Source organism: Carcharodon carcharias, chromosome 21, assembly GCF_017639515.1.
Source record: "Carcharodon carcharias isolate sCarCar2 chromosome 21, sCarCar2.pri, whole genome shotgun sequence".
In the NCBI taxonomy this organism is placed as follows: Eukaryota; Metazoa; Chordata; class Chondrichthyes; order Lamniformes; family Lamnidae; genus Carcharodon; species Carcharodon carcharias.
In genome coordinates, this window is record NC_054487.1 from 9,007,099 (window position 1) to 9,028,620 (window position 21,522).

At 42.7% G+C, this 21,522-nt stretch overlaps 1 protein-coding gene across 4 annotated transcripts in view; it reads left to right on the forward strand.

The window, feature by feature from the left end:
* The window catches only part of gxylt1b (glucoside xylosyltransferase 1b), a 114,726-nt gene that overhangs the window by 85,718 nt on the left and 7,486 nt on the right, over positions 1-21,522 (forward strand). For all 4 annotated transcript variants that reach the window (XM_041216385.1, XM_041216387.1, XM_041216386.1 and 1 more), the window contains 2 exons: positions 5,728-5,851; positions 8,202-8,374. In XM_041216385.1, the coding sequence (XP_041072319.1) occupies positions 5,728-5,851; positions 8,202-8,374 (297 nt within the window). The remainder of the gene's footprint in view (positions 1-5,727; positions 5,852-8,201; positions 8,375-21,522) is intronic.

Below are 21,522 nucleotides of genomic sequence, written 5' to 3' on the forward strand. Positions count from 1 at the left end.
GCTACATCTCACAGCTCTAGCTCAAAACACTAACTCTAAAATACCTTTTACCCTTTCATCTCAGGCTCTATTGTTTTCACACCTCTTTGAAACTCAAACCCTTCCAAATATAAGATCTTTCATGTTTCCATCTTATCTTTGCTTTCAGGTCAATAAAATATAATATCCCCCCTTTTATTTACCTATGGAACTCCTGCAAGCTGCAAATATGTTTCTTGATACCTCTGACTGACACCCTTTTGATATTCAAACAAACTCTCCACTTATCTAAAAATGCAGATGTTAGATCTAACCTGTTTACTTGCGCCTCAAACCTAACAGTCATGTCTACCTATTCTATTTTCCCAGTAAATACCGAAGCAAAATAATTATTTAATATTTCTGCCATCTCTCTTATCATTATCCATGGTATTATACTGTCTACCTCTTAATAGTCCTATTCAAACCATGAACGATGTGCCTATAAAATATTTTACTATTTTGTTTTATGTTCCTTGATAATTTAATTTCATGGTTCCCCTTTGCCTTCCTAATTGTTTCTCTCCTAATCTTTTCTTATTCTCCTTTATCATCTGTTATCTATGTAGTCACTTGCACTGTAATTCCTGCTGGCGCATATGCATTTTCTCCAAATGCTCGTACCATCATTGTATGTCCCAAAACCTCAGTTCCCCTTCCCCTATGATCCCTCACCGTTTCTTCACCCCCCCCACGCCCACCACCCCCACCTGTTTGCCCCTCAACAACCTTCTGCAGCCCCCTTCGTCTTTCCCATTGTTTTTAATTTCCACTCCCCTGCTATCTGTTCCAGGTCCCGTAACTCAACTTACAGAACATTGGAAATGCAACATGCTGCCTGTTGTGTGACTGCACAGCTTAAATTAAAATGTATATACAGACCCATGTTGACTACTGCACAGAATGATGGCTGTTTTCAATGTATTCCTGTAAAGTACGCTTTAAACATGTGCAATGCACAATACAGCCAGAAGTTGCATGTGTATGTCAGCAACTAGAAAAAGATGGTCAGTGTTAGGAAAGCCTAATTTTGTTGTCTTCACAGTTGCCAAACCACACAAGTGCATAGAAGTCCACGTAGCTTTCGGAGTCAACATCAGGTTTCTGATTGAGAGTCAAGAACTCAATGCGAGTCACTGAGCTAGCCCCTAGAATTCAAGTGATGTCCTTTTCCATTTTTTAGGAGTTGCAAGTTATTTAGGCCAGCAAACTATTGTATTTTCACCAGCATTGAATAAAGCGCCTTTAAACTATATATTCCAATCCATTCTCCACAGCCTGAGCTCATTGGAAGTTGGGAGTCTCATTATCACTTAATGGATCATCAGAAGCATGATTTACAGAGGATTCATGAATGTGTAGTTGTGAATATTATAGATTTTGTAAAAAGCTAATTTTTCTTTTAAATGGACACAAGGAGCCTCAAAACTGGCTGCTGAGTCACCATCTTTTACAATTGCAATGTTTACCAAGCTTCTCGAAGGGTCCAAGTAGACATATCCAGACATGTAAAGACATTTGAAATTCAACGCACATTTTCACTTGGGTAAACAGAAACCAGTTGACTGGCTTCCCTGGAGGTGTGAATAGCTCTTTCCTACCTCACCAAACATGGAAGAATGAGAGCCTTTCAAGTTAATGGCTGAGATATTTAAAAGTTTAATTACCTCAGCTAAAAGATAATGGATAGGACTATGCTTCCAGACCTTGGCTAATCCAATAAAGAATATAGAAGCTTTGACAGTTTGGGATAGCAGTCGTTTTGAATATTGAACTGTATAAAGTCTGGTTGAGAACAGCCATTTTGTGCAAAGAACCCAGAAGACCTCTGGAAGACAGTCCCAGCCTAAAACTGTCAACTAACTGAACTAACTGAGAACAGCAGTAAGAGCTGGATTTCTCTCTGTGATTGGAATCAGAGAGGAATTTGTCCAGAAATTATCAATGTTTTCCTGAAGAAAGAATCCAGAGAGTCTTCAAGTGGCGTGCCAGCAGAACCATTAAAGAAAAGGGACCATCACTCGCTCCCAAAAGCTACCTGCAGAGTCCACCTGAAAAGCCAAACGCTGACTTTTTGACTACAGCAGCCATTGCAGCTGCTGAACACTAATCTTCACTCCAGACAACCAGTGCTTCAACTGCGTGCTATAGACCTCCAATACTATCTTAAAGGACTGAACTGAATCTCATCTTTATAAGTGTCTTTCATCCTTATCTGCATTCAATCTTTATGTATTCAGTTAGTAACCTTTACTTAAGTAACTTACAGCAGTGTCTTGTAATAAACTAACCTTTTCTGGTTTAAGACTATTAAAAGGAATTAAATACAAGCACATAAATTCTTAGCTCACGGACCATTTTGAGGAAACGCCTTTTACGCAGTCGTAACAGAGGGACCAGTTGATAAATCATAGGTAAGCTACATACAAGAAGTTGCAAATGGCCAAGGACTGCACAAACCTAAAAATGCAGTGTTTCCCGAATATTTTACATTTTAACACTTGAAAATTAACGTGATCCCAGACGTCAGGAAAAACAAAACAGCAATAAGAACATAAGAAATAGGAACAGGAGTAGACCATTCAACACCTCTGAGCCTGCTCTGCCATTCAATAAGATCATGGCTGATCTTCTTGTGTTTTAATTTCCGCATTGCTATCTAACCCCGATAACCTTTGATTCCCTTGCCCAATGAGAATCTTATCTACCTCTGCCTTAAAAATATTCAATGACCCCACTTCCACCAGCTACTGAGGCAGAGTTCCAAAGTCACACAACCCTCTGAGAGAAAAAAAGCAGCATAGTAACATTTGGTATATAATCATTCAATTTTCTCTGTTATAGCTTGACTATTATATATCATCATATAAATATGAAAATCAGCTTTTAAAATACTTTGTAAAAATGTTTTATATACTTATGCAGGTTTCAGCCAAGCTCTCTATGTTTCCTAGTGACAGAAAACTCAGTGAAACTCTTCTCTCCCCACCTCCGCACACATTGTAATCCTCCCCTCTCCACCACCATGCATGCACACTCTGCTTCCCAACTCCCCTCTCCCCACATAATCACTTTCGCTTTGTTTTCTCCTCCCCAGTCCCCGCTCAACCCCTTCTTGGTTTAGTTACCAATGCATGTGAAGCAGAGTAGCTATCTGGCGGGCAGGGTGGAAAGGAGCCTGTACAACAGGCAGACAGGAGCAGAAACACAGCAATATTTGAAGCCGCCGCTTGCTTTCCCAGCTCAGCTGCAAGACCACCTAGCTTTTCCCGCACTCAGTGTCTGCATTACACGTGTCTGCCCGTGCCTGCATCAAGTTAACGGACAGACATTGCAGGCCTACTCAAACTTGCCGCTAAAAATGATCTGATGTAAAAGGGCACTTTGGGCTCACCTTCCGCCCTTTGCAGTTCGGCAGCATTGATCCAGTGAATCCAGGGCTATCTCTCTAGAGCCTCCAGACTGGGCAGTTTCCTCTTCGCAGTCACCATTGCTGCCTCAGAGGTGGACAACCCCAGATGCGACCTCTATGACCCTATTAGGGGGGTGCTATGACCCACGGTTTGGGAGACCCTGCATTAGAGTTTAGCTTGTTTTTTCCTTTTAGCAGAATATAATGTCCCTGTACTCTACTGAGTTTCTCTTTGTTGTTCTACATTGTTGTTTGTTGATATTGCCAATTTTATTTTCTGAAGTTCTATTCTCAGCGCCTTAAAACCAACTTTGCTCTGTTAACCTGCTTTTTGTCATACATTGGTCCCTTCCTGTCATCATCTTAAAGTGTGTTGTATTATATTATGATCACTATTATCTAGATGTTCCCCTACTTTTACTTCTATTTGCTCTGGCTCATTTCCCATCACTACATCCAATAGCAAATCTTACCTTGCTGTGCATTTTTATATATTGGGTTGGAAAGGAGTCTTGTACACATTGTAGGAACTCCATTCCTTTGTACCCTTTACCTACTCTTCTGCCCAATTAATTTTAGGATAGTTGAAATTCCCCCATTATTATGTTTATTCATTCAGTTCTATAATTTGTCTACAGATTTCTTCCTCCACCTCTCTTCCACTATTAAGTGGTCTATAGACAACTCCTGTTAGTGTGATTGATCCTTTGTTATCTTATATCAAAGAATATGAGATATAATTTTGTAGATGTGGTGTGTAACCGTGTTATAGCTAGATGCAGAGGAGGGGCACTGATGGGTCCAGATGGATGCTAGTTTTATTTGCCTACCTTTCTTTCCTGCCATAATGGTGTCCCTAATCGGTATAGCTACTCCATAGAACTATAGAAAAGTGACAGCGCAGAAAGAGGCCTTTCAGCCCATCATGTATGTACCGACAAAAAGAAGAGGAGAAAAAGAAACTAGCCGCTCATTTTTAATCCTATTTTCCAGCAACTGGTCCATAGCCTTGCAGGTTACTGCAATTCAGGTGCAGCTCCAGGTACCTTTTTTAAATGAGTTGAGTGTTTTTCAACCTCAACCACCAATTTAGGCAGTGAATTCCAGATTTCCACTACCTTCTGGGTGAAGAAGTTTTTCCTCATGTCCCCTCTAACTCTTCTACCAATTACCTTAAATCTGTGCCCCCTGGTAATTGATCCCTCAGCTAGGGGAAACAGGTCTTTCTTGTCTACTGTATCTTGACCCCCCCATAATCTTGTACACCTCAATTAGGTCAGCCCTCAGCCACCTCTGTTCTAAGGAAAACAACCCTAGTCTATTCAATCTTCCCTCATAGCTGCAATTTTCAAACCCTCGCAACATTCTTGTAAACCTCCTCTGTCCTCTCTCCAGAGCAATTATGTTATTTCTGTAATGTGGCAACCAGAACTGTATACAAAATTCCAGCTGTGGCCGAACTAGAGTTTTATATAGTTCCAGCATTAAATCCCTGCTTTTGTATTCAATGCCTCATCCAATAAAGGAAAGCAATCTATATTCCCATTTATCCTTTTCCCTCTCTAGCTTTTCTAAATATATTATACTTGCAATGTTTAATTTCCAGTCCTGATTTTTCTGTAGCCGTGTCTCCTTAAATCCTACTATACCTGGTTCTTTTTGACGTGATTACCTCTACCTCCCCTGTTTTAACATGGACATTGAAAGCTGCTGGTGACCAATTACCTCAACCATTATTTTTGTTCCCCACCTTTTTTTTGAGAAGTTACTCAGCATCATGTCAACTAATACCAAGTTACCAAACCTTGATTGGACTGTACTTGTTGCAGTTGGTTTGAACCAAGTTCCGAAGCAGAGAATTCGGCACAGTTTATATATTGTCATTTTTACATCTGCCCATTTCTGGTTTGCGCTGCCGTTCATGTGCCAATATAAACTGGGAATGAAATGTGTTTCAATCATTAAGAACAAAGTGTGGTGATGTCTGATAACTAAAGGCTGCATGTATTCTCCTGCTGTCCAAAATAATCAGAAGTTGACTTTAAGTAAGTGAAAAAACCTCCACTTGAGACATCTTCGTTTGGTAGGCAAATGGGTAACATATTGGGTGCTGCTTTGAACTGAATATATGAGGAGTTTAATCAAGTGTTTTGTGAAGAACATGGACATTTTCTTTGAAAATATATCAGTGTCTATTGTGTTTCTGATTAGAAATATTACTTGACCTCTTTCAACTATTTATGTAGCAAATTGCAGCATTAACATGAGTTTTATGTTCACTTTTTTCTATCATATAGAATGATATGACAACCGCAAGGTTGAAATGGGAAGATTTACTTTTACCTTTATTCAAGAAGTATAAGCTCAACATTACATGGGGAGACCAAGACTTACTCAATATTGTCTTCCACCACAACCCAGGTTTGTTCCTGCTACTCTCTCTCCTCATCAACCCGCACCCCCCCCAACTCCCTCTGCCACTTTCACTCCATTCCCCTTTCTCTCGCGTGCTCTCGCTCACCCGCTCTCGGTCCCGCCTATGCCCTTGTTCCCGCCCACACCACCTCGCCACCGCTCACCCTTGCACCTGCCCACCTCTCACCCGCCTTTGCTCCCCCTCGCGCCAGCCCCCGCTCAACCTTGCACCCCGGAGCTTTCATCCACTGGCGTTACCTTGTGTGCTGACGCTCTCGCCCGCCCGCGCTCCAGCTCACCCGCACTGTGACTCCCCCCCCCCCCCGCCCGCGCTCCAGCTCGCCCGCACTGTGACTCCCCACCGCCCACGCTCCAGCTCACCCGCACTGTGACTCCCCCCGCCTGCACTCTCGCCCGCACTCTGGCCCGCCTTGCCCACCCGCCCGAGCTCTGGCCCGCCCCGTGTGCCCAAGCTTGCCCCCGTCTCCTCCTCGCACCCGCTCTCCTGCTCTCCCTCGCCTTCCCGCTTGCCCTCACCCCCTCGCTCCACTCCTCTCCCCTCGATCCGCTCCTCTCCCCTCGCTCGTTCGCTCTGCACTTTTCCACTCTCACTCTACACTTTTCCGTTCACTTGCTAATGCTTGTTCTATCGGTCCGCTCTTTTCCCCTAACTCGCTCACACCTGTTCTCTTGCTCTGCACTTTTCCGACCTCTTGCTCCGCTCTTTTCCCCACGCTCGCTCACGCCCATTCTCTCGCTTCGCTCTTTTCCCCTCGCTCGCTTACTCTGCACTATTCCCCTCACTTGCTCATTCTCTCTCGCTCTGCTCTTTTCCACCATCTTGCACACACGCTGTCTCTCTCTCAGCTTTTTTCCCTCGCTCACATGCGCCTGTTCTCCTGCCCCGCTCTTTTCCTCTCACTTGCTTGCCCTCACTTTGCACTTTTCCCCTTGCTTGCTCACTCTCCTCCGCTTTTTGCCCTCGCTCGGTCGCTCACTCATGCTCGTTCTCTCACTCTGCTCTTTTCCCCTTGCTCACTCACTTGCTCACACCCGTTCTCTTGCTCTGCTCTTTGCCCTTCACTTGCTTGCGCTTGTTCTTTCGCTTTCCTTTTTCTCTTGCTTGTTCTTGCTCATTCTCTCTCTCCACACTTTTCCACTCACTCATTTGAGTTCTCTTGCTCCGCTTCTTTTTCTCACTGGCTTCCTCTCTCTCTGTTCTTTGCCCCTCACTCACTCACGCTTGTTCTTTTGCTCCAGTCTTTTCCCCTTGCTCGCACACACACAGTCGTTTTCTCGCTCAGATGTTCCCACTCTCTCACTCCACTCTTTTCCCCTTGCTCTGCTCACTCACTCATGCTCGTTCTCTCGCTCTGCACGTTTCCACTCTTTGGCTCTGCTTTTTTCCTATTGCTCGCTCTGCTCTTTGCCCCTCGCCCGCTTGCTCATTCGCACTTGTTCTCTTGCCCTGTTCTTCTCCCCCTGCTCGCTCGCTCACTCACTCACACTTGCTTTCTTGTTCTGCTCTTTTCCCCTTGCTCGGTCTGCTCTTTTCCTCTCGCCCACTCACACGCGCTCTCTTTGCTCCGCTCTTTTCAACTCGCTCTCTCTCACTCAGCTGTTTTCCCCTCACTCACTTGCTCTCTTTTCCCCTTTCTCACCATTGCGTTGAGAGCTGCTTATGCTTTTTTAAAATTCTTAGACATGATATTTTGTATGTCCAACAATCCCTGCAGGTGTGTTGCAAAAATCTTTCTATTTTGATTAGAGACAACAGCTGACCCTGCTTTTGGAGCTGCTATGTGTATCCATTTTTCTCTTCTCTGGGGCTATTTACTCATCCTTGTGCTGATAAATGGCAAATAATATTCGTGCCACAGATGCCAGTCAATGACCATCTCCAATATGAAATCTAACCACTTCCCCGTGACATTTAATAACATTATCATTGTAAAGTACCCCGCACCCGCCATTAACATATGTGCCGGGAGGTGGGTGCCTGGTCGTTGTCTTTGACTTTAACATGAAAAGCCGCAGGAATACTGTAGCTACAAGAGCTAGTCAGAAGCTGGGCATTCTGCAGTGAGTGACTCACCTTCTGAATCCTAAAAGCCATTCCATCAACTACAAGGCAAGAGTATGATGGAATACATTTACTTGCCTGGATGTGCAGCTCCAATAATGCACAAGTAGCATGACAATATCCAGAACAAAGGCCGGTTACCGGAAAAATCGAGATGAAATATTTCATTGAGTTTGAAGATCTAATTATGTTTAACTTAATTTCCTAGACTGAGTCTTTATTTTTATCACTTGCACTGCACTATCTGATGTTTTGTTCCTTTTCCTATTACAGAAAGCCTGTTTATTTTTCCATGTCAATGGAATTACCGTCCTGACCACTGTATGTATGGCAGCAACTGTAAAGCAGCAGAGGATGAAGGAATCTTTGTTCTTCATGGAAATCGTGGCGTCTACCACGATGAAAAGCAGCCAGCGTTCAGGGCCGTGTATGAAGCAATAAAAAGAGTAAGTACTGCAACCCAGAAATATAGGCTGAAAATAATAGTTAATGGTTTTTATTCCCTCTGTTTGAAATGATCCATTGATGTACCATAAGTATAACATTCTAGTACCATTGTAAAAAAGAATTTTCTTGAAATCTATGCAACACAGCTGCCCCTGCATCTGGTGCTGCTCTACATATTCATTTTTCTCTTCTAAGGGGTTATTTACTTGGGACCTGTTATATGCTTTTTAAGATTGGGAATCTTAAGCGATGGATTCCTATGTCGAAATATGATGTAGTAGTAGTTATTTTTCACTGGAAATCAATAGTAATGACCCTTGTAATTAGCCCAATGCACATAGGGGCAGTTTTTCTTTTTCATTCTACAGCAAAGTTGCATCAATTAAAGGCAACGCTCTGGCAGGTAATGAACTATTGTGTACATAACCACACCCCCGCCCAATTCATGTGTGCTGAAGTTGTAAGCTTCTTTTATCCTCAATGTCCTTATAAGTTAATATAATATAAGCTTGTTCCTGCCAAATGTTACGAAATGCTTGTCATTAGTGCTTTTCTTTAATAGAATGCATATTAACACATTTTAATTTTAAATGAAGCTGGCTTATGTTTTGTTTTTTTTTGTTTCCTGAGCTTTTATTTTGTTGGTTTCCCTAAGGATTTTAGATTTGAAAAATATGAATACCTCTTTGGGTAGCACAATTATCTCCAATTTTTAACCAGTCCCTGCATCTGTCTAGAGTTGAGCACCGTGATTCCGTGCTGTGAAGTCTATCCAATTTGTGCTTGTATTGTTCAGTGTCATATCATGGATGTAGGAAGAAAGCAGAGATATGTCTGCATTATTTTCCACATGGTCATGAAATCTGTTTTCAGATGTTCCAGCTGTTCAATAATAGAGACCAGACTCAGATCACCAGGCCAATCGTTTGTCCAAAGATGATCTCCTCTCTAATGAGGTTAAACAACCAGCAGAAAGGGTATATAGTGGCAGCATTTTCCAGTCGGTGGATATGACGGGGATATTATTTAAATTTATATATTTGCTGCCTTTACTACCCCTTTAACGCACATAGCTTTTGCCTCAAAGTGCCTGACCCTAAACCACTGTTAATGTTGGCATTCATCTAGGGCACTGTACTCTACATTGATTCTGCCAGTCCTTTATTATTGTTACCTGTAGGTCTTCATTACACAGCTCCCCATGATCAAAGTGTTGAGATTTTTGGAGCCGCTTCATGATGGTGCATGTTACTACTTCATTGTATTGTGGCCCTATGATGCCGCTCACCAAAGTTAGTTGCTTTGAAAACTGTTTTTCATCATTTCTTTCCTTTCGCACTCCTATTTTAAAATTCTTGACCCAGGAAGAGCTGAAAACCAGAGAGCACTTATGTAGGGCGAATGGCAAAAGAAGCAATGGTGACACGAGGAAAAACGTTATTACACAGCGAGTGGATAGGATATAGAATGCACTTCCTGAGGGTGTGATGGATGCAGGTGCAATCGTGGCTTTCAGAAGGGAATTGGATAAATGCCTGATTCTAACTATGGAAGATAACTACAGAACAATTGTCACAAATTATGGCTTCCTATAAGCTGAATTATTTCATTTTTTGTGGTCAAAATTAATTTTAGTTTTCCTTTACTCACCTTGCTAACCTCCACTATTCCCACCAGAGTTTATGCTGATCACATAGCCAAACTGAGAGGCCATCACTGTAGGAAAAACATAAACACTATTCTTCAATAGATTTGTGCTAACACTTCTTTGCTTTTGTGGTGTTTTCATTGCTGCACTTGTTTCATTTTATTTTCATTTTATCTTATGTAACCAAGTATATTTTATCTGAGTCCCCCATTGTTTTTTCCTTATCTTTCTTTTGCTATAATTGTATTCTTTTTCATTCTTACTGATCAGCCTCAAACAGCATCTCTCAGTACATATCCAATCACTTCAAAGTATAGATAATTCCAGTGGCTTAAACATAATGACTTGTGTATCCAAAAATCAAATGTAATTTCTTAATTCCAATGTGGTATATGGCTGTGGCGTATGTACCCATTGGTGACACAGTGAGGTTAGGCAGCATTTTGAACCTTCATATTAAATTATTGTGCAAAAATAAGATGTCAGCTCACTATCTTTCCCTCCTGACCACCATTCTTATCACTTCTACGTCCATCCCATTGATAGGTCTCTATAGCTAAAAATGACACCTTTAGCAAACACTGTTTGAGATTATGCTAGCCCAGCACCCTTTACAATCTGAAACTACTGCATCCTCACTATAGGTAATAAATTGATTTCAGAGTAAGAAGTAGATTATTTCCCTGTGATTGTGGATTGGTGTGTAATATATTAGCGTGGATTGAAGATTAGTTAACAGATGAATAACAGTAGAAATCAAGGAGTCATTTTCAGAATGGCAGGGTGTAATTAGTGAGGTGTCACAAGAATCATGCTTGGGCCTCAGCTGTTTACAATATATATCAAAGCTGAGGGGATCAAGTGTAATATATCCTGGGGCTTGGCCTAAATAACCAAGTGGTTATGGTACTGGGCTTGTAACCCCAAGATCAAGAGTTCAAATTTCACCATGGCAAATTATGAAACAATGTAATATATCCAGGTTTTCTGACTATACAAAGCTAGGTGCAAAAGTAAGCTGTGAGGAGTACGTAAGGAGGTTGGAATTAGGTACTGACTCATTAAAGTTGTAGATGGAACATAATGTGAGGGAGTGTGGAAATTATTCATTTTGGATGGAAGAATACTTCTACAAAGCTGAGAAGAGTAAAAGTTGGGATTCAGAGTGATTTTGGGTGTCCTTTTATACGAATCACTAAGTTAACATTGTTACCCCCCGGGATGGGAGGCATGCACAATTTAATTAGCCTCACTGTTCCACAGATTGCACCATTAGTTCAAAGTTTAATTTACTCACCAATATGACCAATTGTTTACTTTCACTACTGGTACCCAGATAAAAGAGATTTTAACCAGGCTTCTTTCAATAAAGAACAAATTTATTAATTTATTATGAAACCAGTCTTGTTAAATAGAAAGGCAACACATATCAACATACAGTATGGAATATAAAATTCTATTAATTACTTTTTTGAGATGCGCACACGCGCGTGCCCACACACACACATACAAACAAACAATGAAATAAAAATGGAAATGGAGAATTACGCCAAAGGCTAAAAGTCAATGGTTCCAAGGCAAAGGATAGACAGTAGAGTTCTTGAAATGGCATCTGGGTTATATGGTTGGTCTCTCAACACTGATCTGCAAAACAATCAATGACTCCGGCACAGCTTGTCAGGCGGATTCATGGAATACTCGAGGATACTCTATTCCAGCAGGTAGAGCATCTCAAGAGCAGCTTATATTCACTTTCAGTTCTGGACTGCAAAAGGCTGCTGTTTTCCTTCTCGAGTAGCTGGTCCTTCTCTTAAGGCGGAGCCAAAACCCACTATTAAGACAGTTTTCCAGGCATAGTTTTTCTTTGAGCCATAAATCCCATGTGACCCCCTTTGTACATAGTTCACCAGGGCCAAGAGGTTGACAGTTTTCTTCAACTGCTTGATTACCCTTTCTTGCAAAAGGATGCTTTTCCTAGGAATAGCAATTAGAGTCCTGCATTAACTAACCTTTTAAGGGACAGTGTCTTTAAAAACACAAATTCTTCCAGAATGTCCTAAGTCCTTGAAGATGAACCGTTTTCTGTGATTAGTGTTCATGACATTTCCCGCCTTGACGAAATGAAACACCATGTTTATATGTGTTTCATTGCAAAGTGTAATGAAACATAAACAAAAAATACTAAAACACACCCACATTCTCATTCATTCACTTTTTATACAAAGCTAATACAGTTATTCTTTGTATCTTTTGGCCTTTAGCAAATTTAAGGCAAAGTTAAATTCTAGATAAAGCATCAGTTTTTCCCCACAATGTGGACAGTCTTTAAGTGATAAGGCTGTAATAATAAACTCCATCGAAATAGACTGGCATACTGGTTTTTAAATTTGTCCACAAAGGTTATGGGGTTATGATCAGTAAATATAGTGTCTCCCAGTATCCATGGCAGACATACACTTCAAAATGTTTAACAGCTAGTAACAGGCCTAGGGTTCCTTCTCCACTGTAGAGTATCTTTTTGGTGTTGATTCAGTTTTTTGGAAAAGTATCCCACTGGCTTTTTTATGCCCAATTCATCATCTTGTAACAGGACTGCACCTACCTTCAGGTCACTAGCAACAATTGCTACTTCGAAGGGTTTAGTGAAATTTGGAGCAGTCAACACTGGTTCATTGATAAAAATTGCTTTCAGTCTTTCAAAAGATATTTGGCACTCTCTCGTCTACCCTACTTTGGCTTTCTTTTGTAACAAGTCCGTCAGTGGAGTAGCTATAATGCTGAAATTTGGTGCAAATTTCGGTAAAACCCACACATTTCCAGAAAGCTCATGATCTCCCATTTAGTTTTAGGGGCAGGGAACTCCACCAGTGCCTGTCCTTTTGTTGTTCTTGGCAACACTTATCCTTGCCTTACTATATGTCCTAGAAAAGTTACTCAACGCTTTCACAATTCACTTTTGGCAAGATTATTACTAAATCAACTGCCTCTAGTTTTTAAACAAGGCTTCTGGCTGTTTCAGGTGGTGTTTCTAAGTGTCACAGATAAACCACACAATTAGGAACACCAGCTACCACTTGGCTCATTAACCCCTGAAAAGTTGCTGGTGCGCTTCTTAGCCCGAATGGCATCACTCAGCATTGGAAAAGACCACCTGGTGTGACAAAGGCTGATATTTCTTTAGCTCAGGGTGTTAAAGAAATTTACCAATTTCTTTTTAACAGATCTATTTTGGTAAGAAGCATAGCATTCATTGGCGGTAGGTGGGATGCAGATTTTAGGTTACTATCAGATCAGCCATGATCTTATTAAATGGCGGAGCAGGCTCGAGCAACTGAATGGCTTACTCCTGCTCCTTGTTCGTATGTTCACTGCCAACTCTTTCAATACAGTCTTCCAAGCAAGGAATTGGGAATAAATCTGCTTTTGTTACTGCATTGCCCTTTCTGTAGTTCTATGCAGAATCTGGTTGAACCATCTGATTTAGGCACTAACACAAATAGGGAGACTTGGTTGGGATCAATGAGGTGATTTTCTAACCTGTACTGGATCTCTGCTTTCACCTGAGCCTGTGTCTTTGGCCCTAAATGATAAGGATGCTGTTTTATAGGAGGGAATTCTCCTACATCCACATCATGTATGGCTAAAGTTGTACAGCCTGATTTATCCCTGCAGATCCATTTAAATTCTGTACATAACCTCACTAGTTCCTCTTGTTGTCCTGCCTCTAAGTATGAAAATATGGTGTCTAACTGTCCTAATATTTCAGTGTTAGCTAACCAGATAGTAGAAGGTTCAATTTGGGAACTGTCTAAGTCTCCTGCTTCACTCTCACTGTCTTACTACTTAACATACCTGCTGCTTCTTGTCCTCCTCCTTACGATGGTATCGTTTAACATATTGATTAGAAACAGCCGATTCGTTTTCCTGTGATCTGGGGTGTCAATTCAATAATTTACTTTACAAACCCTCTTAATTACCTTGTAGGGACCACTTTACTGTGCTTTCAGAGTTTCCCTCTGCAAAGGCAGTAACACTAGCACTTAATTCCCTGGTTGTAATGTTCAGGTCATAGCTTGCTTATCAGCCCATTCCTTCACCTTTGTTTGAGAAACTTTAAGATGTTCTTGAGGCAGTTTGCAGGCTCCCGTGAGCCATTCCTGGAACACGGACATATAATCGAACATAGAGGATTCGTCCTTCTGCCCGAAAAACTTTTCTTTGATTAATTTCAGAGGACCTCTTACCTCATGTCCATAAATTAATTGAAAAGGGCTAAAACCAGTGGACTCGGTTAATTTCAGGTAGCAAATGAAAGAAAATCCATCCCTTTGTCCCGATCGTGGGGAAATTCGTGGCAATATGCTTTAATCATTGTTTTGAGAGTCTGATATTACCTCTCTAAAGCTTTCTGTGCCTGTGGATGGTATGCTGTGAACCTTAACTGTTTTATACCCAAACTACTCATTTTGTTTTGGAAAATTTTAGACAAAAAATTGGAACCTTAATCTGACTGGAACTCCACCGGTAATCCATATTGAGTAAAAAATTGGGTTAACTTCTCTACTACTACTTTAGCTGTAATTTTTCTAAGGGATGGCCTCTGGAAATTGAGTTGTCCTATCCATAATAATAGGATATACTGGTGTTCTGCTCTCGTTTTTGGTAATGGTCCCACACAGTCTACTAGCACCCAACTAAATGGTTTCTCAAAAAAAAAATTTAAGGGTGCTGGTTTGATTGCATATTGTGGTTTTCCTACCATCTGGCACGTATAGCATGTTTTACAAAACTGCACCATGTCCTTGTGAAGACCTGGCCAGTAAAACTGCTAGTTTATCCATTCTTTAGTTTTCCGTTTCCATACATGTGCTATCCTTAATTCTCTTTACAATGTTTGGGTGGTACCACTACTTGATGAATAGCCATTCACTCTTCATCTACAGGTCTGTGAGATGGTCTCCATTCCCTCATTAGAATTCCATTTTTAACATAACATTCTGGAACTTCTTCAGTCTCAGATTCAGTTTATGCTGATTGTGCTATCTTACTTAACTCTGGGTCAGCTTGTTGAGCCTCAACTAGAGAAGATTTATTAAACATCTCTTTTGGATTACCTATGTCTTTAAAGAAAACTTCAGCTAGCCAAACATGTGTCTGTGGTATCACTTTGACTTCTGGTGATGGACTTTGCTTAGCCATTGCTCTGGTCATCACACATGAAGGAAAAATTTCCTGTAACTGCTCCATCTCTTTAACCTCACTTGGGTTTTCCGTAATTATGGGAAAAGCTATTGACTTCGCTCCGAACATAAAATTCTACTAATTATTCCTTTGAAATATCCTAAGACACACATACTCATACAAAAAAACAACTAAATAAAATTGGAAATGGAGGAATTCCACCAAAGGTGAAAAGTCAATAGTTCAAAGGCAAAGGATAGACGGTGAAATTCTTGAAATGGTGTCTGGGCTATACAGTTGGGGTCTCAGCATTGATCTGTGAGACAATCAATGACTCTGGCACTGCTTTTCAGATGGACTCATGGAATACTCGAGTAATTTATTCCAGCATGTAGAGCATCTCAGGAGCAGCTTATATTCATTCCGGCTGTGGACTGGTTCTGGACTGCAAAAGACTGCTGTCTTCCTTCTCATGCATTTGGTCCTTCTCTTTTCAAAGCAAAACCAAATCCCACCTTTAAAACACAATCTTTCAGGCGTGGTTTTTTTCAGAACTATAAATCCCATGGACACATCCTTTGTACACAGTTCAACAGGGTCAACAGGTTGACAGTTTATAAAAACAAAAAACTGCGGATGCTGGAAATACAAAACAAAAACAGAATTACCTGGAAAAACTCAGCTGGTCTGGCAGCATCGGCGGAGAAGAAAAGAGTTGACATTTCGAGTCCTCATGACCCTTCAACAGAACTGAGTGGATCTTAGGAAAGGGGTGAAATATAAGCTGGTTTAAGGTGGGGGGGTGGGGGGGTGGTGTGGTTGTAGGGACAAGCAAGCAGTGATAGGAGCAGATAATCAAAAGATATCACAGACAAAAGAACAAAAGAACACAGAGGTGTTGATAGTGGTGATATTATCTAAACGAATGTGCTAATTAAGAATGGATGGTAGGGCACTCAAGGTACAGCTCTAGTGGGGGTGGGGTGGAAAGGCTAGCAGGGCATAAAAGATTTAAAAATAATGGAAATAGGTGGGAAAAGAAAAATCTATATAAATTATTGGAAAAAAACAAAAGGAAGGGGGAAGAAACAGAAAGGGGGTGGGGAAGGAGGAGGGAGTTCAAGATCTAAAGTTGTTGAATTCAATATTCAGTCCGGAAGGCTGTAAAGTGCCTAGTCGGAAGATGAGGTGCTGTTCCTCCAGTTTGTGTTGGGCTTCACTGGAACAATGCAGCAAGCCAAGGACAGACATGTGGGCAAGAGAGCAGGGTGGAGTGTTAAAATGGCAAGTGACAGGGAGGTTTGGGTCATTCTTGCGGACAGACCGCAGGTGTTGTCCAGTCCCTTCCCTTGTCCAGTCCCTTCCCACCTACATCCGTGATTCCTCTGACACCTTACGTCACATCAACAATTTCCAGTTCCCTGGCCCCAACCGCTTCCTCTTTACCATGGACGTCCAATCCCTCTACACCTCCACCCCCCACCAGGATGGTCTGAGGTCCCTTAGCTTCTTCCTCGAACAGAGGCCCAAACAATCCCCATCCACCACTACTCCCCTCCGTCTGGCTGAACTTGTTCTCACACTGAACAATTTCTTCTTTGACTCCTCTCACTTCCTCCAAATAAAAGGTGTGGCTATGGGTACCCACATGGGCCCCAGCTATGCCTGTCTCTTTATGGGGTATGTGGAACATTCCTTGTTCCAGTCCTACTCCAGCCCCCTTCCACAACTCTTTCTCCGGTACGTCGATGATTACTTCAGTGCTGCTTCATGCTCTCGTCAGGACTTGAAAAAATTTATTAATTTTGCTTCCAATCTCCACCCCTCCATCATTTTCACATGGTCCATCTCTGACACTTCCCTTCCCTTCCTTGACCTCTCTGTCTCAATCTCTGGTGATAGACTGTCCACCAATATCCATTACAAGCCTACCGACTCCCACAGCTACCTCGACTACAGCTCCTCACACCCCGCTTCCTGTAAGGACTCCATTCCATTCTCTCAGTTCTTTTGCCTCTGTCGCATCTGTTCTGATGATGCTACCTTCAAAAACAGTTCCTCTGACATGTCCTCCTTCTTCCTTAACCGAGGTTTTCCACCCACGGTCGTTGACAGGGCCCTCAACCGTGTCCAGCCCATCTCTCGCGCATCCACACTCACGCCTTCTCCTCCCTCCCAGAAACATGATAGGGTTCCCCTTGTCCTCACTTATCACCCCACCAGCCTCCGCATTCAAAGGATCATCCTCCGCCATTTCCGCCAACTCCAGCATGATGCCACCACCAAACACATCTTCCCTTCAGCCCCCCCTGTCAGCATTCCATAGGGATCGTTCCCTCCGGGACACTCTGGTCCACTCCTCCATCACCCCTTACTCCTCAACCCCCACCTATGGCACCTCCCCATGCCCACGTAAAAGATGCAACACCTGCCCCTTCACTTCCTCTCTCCTCACCGTCCAAGGGCCCAAACACTCCTTTCAAGTGAAGCAGCATTTCACTTGCATTTCCCCCAACTTAGTCTACTGCATTCGTGCTCCCAATGCGGTCTCCTCTACATTGGAGAGACCAAATATAAACTGGGCAACTGCTATGCAGAACACCTGCGGTCTGTCTGCAAGAATGACCCATACCTCCCTGTCGCTTGCCATTTCAACACTCCACCCTGCTCTCTTGCCCACAAGTCCGTCCTTGGCTAGCTGCATTGTTCCAGTGAAGCCCAACGTAAACTGGAGGAACAGCACCTCATCTTCCGACTAGGCACTTTACAGCCTTCTGGACTGAATATTGAATTCAACTACTTTAGATCTTGAACTCCCTCCTCCTTCCCCACCCCCTTTCTGTTTCTTCCCCCTTCCTTTTGTTTTTTCCAATAATTTATATAGATTTTTCTTTTCCCACCTATTTCCATTATTTTTAAATCTTTTATGCCCCCCCACCCCCACTAGAGCTGTACCTTGAGTGCCCTACCATCCATTCTTAATTAGCACATTCGTTTAGATAATACCACCATCAACGCCTCTGTGTTCTTTTGTTCTTTTGTCTGTGACATCTTTTGATTATCTGCTCCTATCACTGCTTGCTTGTCCCTACAACCACACCACACCCCCTCCCCACCTTAAACCAGCTTATATTTCACCCCTTTCCTAAGATTCACTCAGTTCTGTTGAAGGGTCTTGAGGACTCAAAACGTCAACTCTTTTCTTCTCCGCCGATGCTGCCAGACCTGCTGAGTTTTCCAGGTAATTCTGTTTTTGTTTTAGGTTGACAGTTTATTTCAGCTGCTTAATTACCTTCTCTTGTAAAAGGATGCTTTTTCCAGGAATAGCAATCAGATTCCTGCATTAACCCTTGAAGGGATAATGTCTTTGAAAAAACAAATTCTTCCAGAATGTCCTAAGTCCTTGAAAATGAACCATTTTCTGTGATTAAAATGTTCATTACAACATACAAGTACTGCAGACAATTAGGAATGCAAATGTTACGTTCACCTTTTATTGCATGGAAGTTGTAGTATGAATAAGAGAGCTAAAAATTCACCTGCTCCTTTACTTTTAATGTAGGGGTTGTGATTTGCATCTTGCTCACGCTTGTTCCATTAAACATGGGCAGCATGCAAATTTGGTGTTCCCACTTTACCATTCCTATGATTGCAGCACAGGGCCGAACAGGGTTCCTAGCTGCTGGGTGACTCTGGGCTCACAGCAGAGTACGTGATGCATGTGAGGCAGTCTGTCCCTCTTAAAGGCACTGAATAATGTTGCTGGAATGTAAAGCATAGAAAGTGGAACATCAGAGCAGAGAGAGGCTTCCAGTGTGATTAATGTGGAGGTAGATAGGAGAAGAGACACCACAGCGCACCCCCAAAAGGGAAAGGGAGCAGGTGGCCAGAAAGGTCAGCTCTTGGGAGTCTGGACCTGCATACTTGGCAGCAAAGTCGAAAGACATGTAGTAACATAACGAGGGTGGCCAATGTCAGTAAATCCATCCTCACATGACATCTCCTATTCATTCACAGCACAAACCTCTCACACTGTTCAATACACTACTGCCCCAGCACTCATGCTTAATATTCCGATACATTACTTCACGCTCGCATACCTAATAATGCTGCCAGCCTCACACTCACCTCTCTGCTTTCACATACCTCCAGCTATTCAGCTATGACACGCACATCATCCAATCACAGCGATACACAATCACTGACATTCTGATCCTCTCTTGCAGGACAAGGTGGCACACAACAGGAGGAAGCAGAGTATGCTTGCACCCCCTACGGAGGAAATTGTTCTCAGCGTCATGCAGTTGACTGCGACAGAACCCGTGGCATCTAGTGTCACCAAGAACATTGAGGGTGACCTTATGTTCCTGCCTTATTCCCCTTCTCAAGTCCCAGCACATCCCCATTCTGCTATCTGGCTTGATGAGCGGACTGCTGATGATGTGACCACGAGCCACTTGCGTTCCTCACACCAATCTTCCACTTCTGATTTCCCGTTTTCAAACATCCAAGGATTTCTACCTGTCCAGTCACAATAGACCAATGAGGGAGAGAGAGAGCAACAACTAGTGAAGTAGCCCCATGACTTGACCTGACACTTGCAGCCACCAGTTCAGATACTGCCACCCCACCTACCTTGGAGGCAGGTATAGAGTAGGGATCAGTACATAGTGAGTCATCCAGGCACAAGTGCACTTCAGCCAGACTAGGGGAAAAGAAGGTTGGTTTGCCAGTTCACTGGAGTTCTGGTGCAGAGGACTGAGACAAGGGCATTTCAAGCTTGCTTTCTCTTCACTGCTCCATCTCCCTGCTGTGCTGTGTACCCAGAAGCACTGACATTACTGTTATCATAGCTGTACAACCTTTCTGTGGGCAGATCACCTACTCCTCTGACCAACCTGTAGCAGCACTCCTTGGCAAATCCAGGAACTCACCACATTACTTCCAAAAGCACTCCAGAGTACTGCCAGACACTTTGCAATAGCAGAAGACCTTAAAAATTACTTGCGATTTGGGTGTCTGGCCTTTTCTGGAAAGCTAATGCAAGGCCTATTTTGTAGTTTAGTGCTTGTTGTTTGCAGAGTAGCTTGAAAATTCACTGTCTGCACATGGGTGTTCGAAATTAGGTATCTTGATGTGGCATCAGCAATTTGAGTTGTATCGCGCCAGGTTAGTGCTCATGCATAGGCTTCCAGTGCTCATGCACAGGCTTCTGGTGCCCAGAGCACAATACTCCATGGTAAAATGGTGTTAGGCCACCATTGCACAGTTGTAAGGCTTGCTACAATTATGTAGAGCTTTGGTGAGACAACAAATGGAATACTTTGTACAGTTTTGGTTTACTAGCCTAAGGAAGGATATACTTGTCTTAGGGATGGTGCAAGCAAGGTTCGTTGGCTTGTTTCCTGGGATGAGAAGAATGGAAGGTGATTTCCTTGTAACGTATAACATTCTTAGAGAGCTTGACAGGATAGATACTGAAATATTATTTCCCCAGGCTGGACAGGCTAGGAGTCATAGGGTTAAATTTTACCACTGGTTTTGAGATCCTGATGTCAGGACCAAATGGAATTCCAAACTTGCAGTTGTCGACACTCGGACCAGCTTGAAATTTTCCTGGAGGCAACTAATCGTCCAATTAAAGAGGGCAGGTGGGCTTCTGATGTTGCAGGCAGCAATCACAGGGTTGGCACGCTGAAGCCTCGCCAGCTCCACCAACAGAGATAGGCACTTCCAAGGCAGGTGGGGATCAAGAGGCAAGTATAAATAAAATATTGAGCGGGGCCCCTTCAATTGGCCCAATGGGGCTGCACGGAGCTACCTTTGGGAGACCTAAGTAGATAATAAAAGTTTTTTTAAAATGAGGTTAAAAATTTACTTTAGTGTCACATGAGCTAGGACATGTTTGTGAAGTTTACAAAATTTATTAATTTTATAAAACCTTCAGGAAACCTCATCCTGCCCGTGGATGAAATTTCCTGGAAAACGGAACGGCCATTTGGGCTCTTCGCCTGCCCCCCCAACCTTAAGGTTGGACAGGCAGCATTGTTAATAAGGTAAATTGCTTTCTTAATGGCCTTAATAGGCCATTGACAGTTTGGCAGGCGCGCAGCCAAATCCGGTGCGAGCCTACCGAATGAAGCATCGTGATGGCGCACACCCCGACATCATCTGGCATCACTTTACGCTTTGGTGTGTCGGGCCTGCCCTCGCACACTGACGGCAAGCTTCTGCCCCATGTCCCAAGAAGGAGGTTTTTGAAGTACTCCAGGTACCCACCAATGTTATCTGTGTGACTGGCATTAGTGATCATGCTGA